Below are 749 nucleotides of genomic sequence, written 5' to 3' on the forward strand. Positions count from 1 at the left end.
TCACTGGCCCAAGTTGGTATTATCATTGCGCTCTTCCCAGCTGAGCTGGACGGTCGCTCAGGGCAGCTCAGGAAAGCTCATGCCAGCTGCCAGCCAGCGCCCCCCCCCACAGCAGCCTAGTCGCCTGCAACTCAGGGCAGCCCAACTCCAGGTCGAGCTGTTGTTCACCATCTTAGCTGTAGAGGGCACAGTGATGCTGTGCCCTCATGTGGGATACGAACCAGGGCCCTGCTGCTCAGAGCTGGCATCCCAAGCCAACTCTTAACCAACGCGCCACTCTGCCGGCCCCAGAAAGGTGCTCTTGGAGACCACCACCAAGTTGACATTAGACTCAAAAGTAGGACCCGCTATCTTTGGCCATTCACTAATAACGCCGTATTGAGAGCCTACTGTGTGCCAGCCACTGTGCTGGCGGCTAGGACCTCGGGGCCTTGCTCTCACCGTTGCTTGTCGTTGCTAGTAGAGTGGGGCTGGGAGTCGCCGGAGAAGGGCTGGGGCGGTCCCTTTAAAAGACGGAGCCTGATGAGCGGAACTGCGGAGCACTGTTGCGAGGCGCGCCCGGAAGGCCGAAAACGCTACACCCGGAAGTGTCTTAAGCTAGCGGGAGACGCACCGCCCCGGCCTCATCGTTATGGGCCGCAACAAGAAGAAGCGAGATGGCGACAACAGGCGGCCGCGGCTCGTCCTCAGCTTCGACGAGGAGAAGCGGCGGTGAGTGCCGATGCTGCACCAGATCCCCTTCGGCCCTT

General features: G+C 60.6%; 1 protein-coding gene across 1 annotated transcript in view; it reads left to right on the plus strand.

The window, feature by feature from the left end:
* The first annotated feature begins 250 nt into the window (after positions 1 to 250).
* NOL12 (nucleolar protein 12) overlaps positions 251 to 749 on the plus strand; it is a 4,681-nt gene continuing 4,182 nt past the window's right edge. Inside the window, exon 1 of the mRNA XM_019664549.1 lies at positions 251 to 711. Within this exon, the coding sequence (XP_019520094.1) occupies positions 632 to 711 (80 nt within the window). The 5' untranslated portion in view covers positions 251 to 631. The remainder of the gene's footprint in view (positions 712 to 749) is intronic.

The sequence above is a fragment of the Hipposideros armiger genome, unplaced genomic scaffold, assembly GCF_001890085.2.
Source record: "Hipposideros armiger isolate ML-2016 unplaced genomic scaffold, ASM189008v1 scaffold_426, whole genome shotgun sequence".
Classification (NCBI taxonomy): Eukaryota; Metazoa; Chordata; class Mammalia; order Chiroptera; family Hipposideridae; genus Hipposideros; species Hipposideros armiger.